This window comes from Sycon ciliatum, chromosome 2 (genome assembly GCF_964019385.1).
Source record: "Sycon ciliatum chromosome 2, ocSycCili1.1, whole genome shotgun sequence".
NCBI lineage: Eukaryota > Metazoa > Porifera > Calcarea > Leucosolenida > Sycettidae > Sycon > Sycon ciliatum.
In genome coordinates, this window is record NC_088644.1 from 17173982 (window position 1) to 17178130 (window position 4149).

Here is a 4149-nt window from a genome sequence, read left to right on the forward strand (position 1 = left end):
CACTCCTTAGGGCTCTATTGACTGCTTATATTTGACTGCTTAGGGGTTGCGCAGTTGAACGGTGCCTACAATGCAGCATTGTCACTGCATGAGTAGGTGGTGACTGGTGGTGCAACGGTTGTGCAATCATAAAACCGGGATTCATGAGGTTATCGTTGTGGAATTTGAAATACGGACTGTTTGTCGTGATAAATCTAATATTGACTTCGTACTTGGTCAGTATAGGAAATAAAAACCTTGTAAAAGACCTCGGCTTCGCCTCGGTCTTTTACTCGGCTTCGCCTCGGTCTTTACTCGGCTTTTATTTCCTATATTGACCTCGTACTCAGTCAATATTAGATACATACAACCTTAGTCAACATATTTGGCGTTTGAAACAGAAGTCTAGTCGTTGTCTCATGCTTCGACTGTATTAGTGTAAGTCTCACCGCCTAGTTGTCGAATAGCAATACCAGAAAGGCCCAGGTCCGACGACAGATGTCAGAAATGACTGCTGTCACTGCTCATTGCTTGTGCCATCGCTCCGTGGGCCGAGACGTCGAGAGAAGTTTCATCCTAAACAATTATTGTACAATCATGTACATGTACTTTGCGGTATTTCACTTACTGGGTCAGCCTTCGCCTCCACAATTTCTTCTCTTCTTCTTGTGAACCGGTTAACCGTGGACAACGTCATGGTGTGGCAGTTGCAGCGAGTTATGTCATCATGGGCGTTGGCACTGCTTCTATTAGCGGTTGGTTCGCAATATTCGGATGCAAGCAAACCGAAGAAACCCACGAATATTATATTCATGATGGTAGGTTCAGCAAATGCATTATAGCTTCTATATGACCGTATCTGACTCGCACGTAAACTGTTCTGTTTTTAGAGTACAGTCGGAGATCATGACCTTTGAGCACATTATACCACTATCTGCACACACGTACACCTGAATGGGATCAGGGAGTGAATGAATTATTGAAAATTGGAATTCACAAATTTTTTACGAAGTGGTGTGGATGCCTAGCGCCTGTGCGTGCACCATATCACCGGCAAATGGAATAGCAGTCTACCGCTGGTACTACTAGTTTCAATGCCCCAACACGTACGATTCAGTCCATTTCCACACAGGGCATGTAGCAACACAAACCGGCCCTGGGCGGTAGCGTGTCATACGCAGACTTTGCCATCACCTGCTAGTGCTGAAACGATTATATCGATTACTCGTTACTTACTCGATAAGAAATAGATCGAGCGGTTATTTCGATTTTATCGGCTAAACGAGTAGAATGGTACTTACGCTCGGTACAGGATTTCCCCCCTTTCGGGGTCGCACAAAGTGTGCATGCACCGAAAGTGGTGCGAGTACGACACGAATATGTACATGACTGTAAACTTGCAACATCGATGTACGTGTAAAAGTACAAGCACGATCTGAGAAACATCGACGCGATCACCGTCGCCGTCTTTTCAGCTGACTACTTTTCTTACATACAGCATGCAGGACTGGTAGCCTCAGTATGTGGCTACACTAGCTGCAGGGGCTGGAGTTCCCTCCACGTGCGGGTAGTCTTGAGTTTAAGGCAGTAAAGTGGTCTTCAGTTTCGTGTTTTCCGTTCTGTTGACGGTTCCCGAACCAGTTTGCTCGACGACGAGCTAGACCTGGCGTCGGGGCCTATGTTGAGCATAGACAGGAAAAGCAACTAGTTACTTGTTGACCCGCCTCAAGTCAGCTCATCTGTCGAAATCTGCCGATCTGCACCCCTAGCCGGCTTCTCTGACTTCATCGTCGGAGTCAGCGAAGTCACAGGCGAAGGGAACCATCAGCTCTTGGGTTGCAACCAGTGCGTCACCTCTGTCTTGTCTGTATCCGCCTGGTCGGTCTTAAAGGGGAAGTTAAGGCAAAAATTAAAATTTCACCAGTTGTAGTCTTCGGGGTGCTGAGTCGAATGGTCGTGGTCCGAGGAAGCTGAGACGCTCCCTTCCTACTTGAATCCCAATCGAACTCGCGCACTTCCACCGAAACTGGGTGGCTGCGCCCTACTAGATGGGGATTTGTATGCAAAATGTCACTAAAAGCGCCATTTCGTTCTTATAAAAGCACGGATGACCGCGATTGGCCCATATGTTGTAGTCTTTTGGACGCTGAGTCGACTGGTTTTAGTCCGAAAAGGCTGCGATGCGGCGTTCCTCCTTTATTCCCAATCGAACATGGTTGCAGAAGCGGTCACGTGCTCCTGCGTACACCAGTCACCTGGTCACCGTGCCTGCAGGGTACAACTTACTAGCCTGTTTGACCTTTTTTGGGTGCACTCCTGTCACTCGAGTTGAACTCGAGTTGAACCTTGGTGTGAAAGTTGTCACCTGCTGGCGTGGTGACCAGGTGATTTGGGCACCCAGGAGCACGTGACCGCTTCTTCAACCATGTTCGATTGGGAATAAAGGAGGAACGCTGCATCGCAGCCTTTTCGGACCAAAACCAGTCGACTCAACGTCCAAAAGACTACAACATATGGGCCAATCGCGGTCATCCGTGCTTTTATAAGAACGAAATGGCGCTTTTAGTGAGATTTTGCATACAAATCCCCATCTAGTAGGGCGCAGTCACCCAGTTTCGGTGGAAGTGCGCGAGTTCGATTGGGATTCAAGTAGGAAGGGAGCGTCTCAGCTTCCTCGGACCACGACCATTCGACTCAGCACCCCGAAGACTACAACTGGTGAAATTTTGATTTTTGCCTTAACTTCCCCTTTAACAGCTGACGGACTTGCTGCGGGATCATCGGATTTATGCACCCGCTTTCCGTCGTTGGCAATGTTGGACTCGTATTTTTTTGAAATTCGCAGAATGTACATTTTACTGATGTAGTTACAATAAGAATCGTTTTAAGCCGATAAGCCGATCGTTATTGTATCAGCTTAGCCACTAAGGAAAAAACGTAATCGTTTCAGCAGTATCACCTGCACATGCACACATATGTACAACTGCATTATTAATTATATGAGTACATGTGACTCACTTGTGAGGTCTGCATTCGCCACTAAGGTGTAAAGGCATAGTGGTGGCCTGCGGAAGCGAAGGCTATAGCTTGTGTGTTTCTGAACATTCAAGTGATGCTAACGCGGATCCCGCGAATATTATATTATTATTATTATTATACATGTATTAATTATGATCTGGGCTACGGGCTCAGCTGAGACGCATTCCAAGAGAAAAAAGAAAGCGTGAGAACAGAATGACGTGCATTGACGCCCTTGCCCTGGCATCTTTTTTCGCCTCCTTTATACATAAGTTGCATCTTTCCACAGCTTTACATCATTCTTAGAAGAAAGAAAATTCTTGTTTTTACTCCTGTGGCAGCCCATAAGAAGCCCCTGTTCTCGTCTTCTGCTCTGGAATGGCATGTGAATGCATGCAACGAACGAATAGTAAATCAATTGCATTAGACATCTGTTGTGAACTATTTACGATGTTACTCTGCAGGCTGATGATCTGGGCTGGGGTGATGTTGAATACAACAACGGTACAGCACGAACTCCTCACTTGAACGAAATGTCCACAGCAGCTGGAAGTCTTCGCTTGAACAGATACTACAGCGGTGGTAAGTGATATAACATTAATGTAACAATTGATAACCGCAATCAGTAATACAAGCTGGATCGACATTTGTGTACACTGTATTCATGTATTGTAAAACTGTGGAGACAATGTGCAATAAAACTATTACAATTGAGCTAAAAATTATAATTACCATTGCGGCCATGGCAAGAGTACGTAAAAGGCTAATAGCTGAGCTTGTTCTACCGTCCTTTTTGTTGCCATCATATCCTTTCTTGGACAATTTATCTTTGATGTAATGTGCTATATGCAGGTCCTGTGTGCTCTCCAACTCGTGGGACGGTGCTGACAGGACGCAATCATAATCGCTATTGCGTGTGGACTGCCAATTCTGGCAACAACAAACCTGATTTTGCTGTGGCTGAGCGCATGCCATTGCCATCATATGAATACACTATTGCTACAGCTGCCAAGGCTGCGGGATACTCAACAGCTATGTTTGGAAAATGGTATGAATATTCTGACGTGGATTATTTTACCGTCTTTGTTGAGCACAACGTTTGAGGGTCAAGGTCCAAGTAGGTCTGAAACTTTGTAGGATTGGTTAGTGTAT

The 4149-nt window shown here is 45.8% G+C and overlaps 1 protein-coding gene across 1 annotated transcript in view; it reads left to right on the top strand.

Annotated features, from left to right (window-relative positions):
- Positions 1-588: 588 nt before the first annotated feature.
- Positions 589-4149, top strand: part of LOC135808989 (steryl-sulfatase-like) — a 10031-nt gene continuing 6470 nt past the window's right edge. Inside the window, exons 1-3 of the mRNA XM_065322245.1 lie at positions 589-797; positions 3462-3579; positions 3850-4045. Of these exons, the coding sequence (XP_065178317.1) occupies positions 675-797; positions 3462-3579; positions 3850-4045 (437 nt within the window). The 5' untranslated portion in view covers positions 589-674. The remainder of the gene's footprint in view (positions 798-3461; positions 3580-3849; positions 4046-4149) is intronic.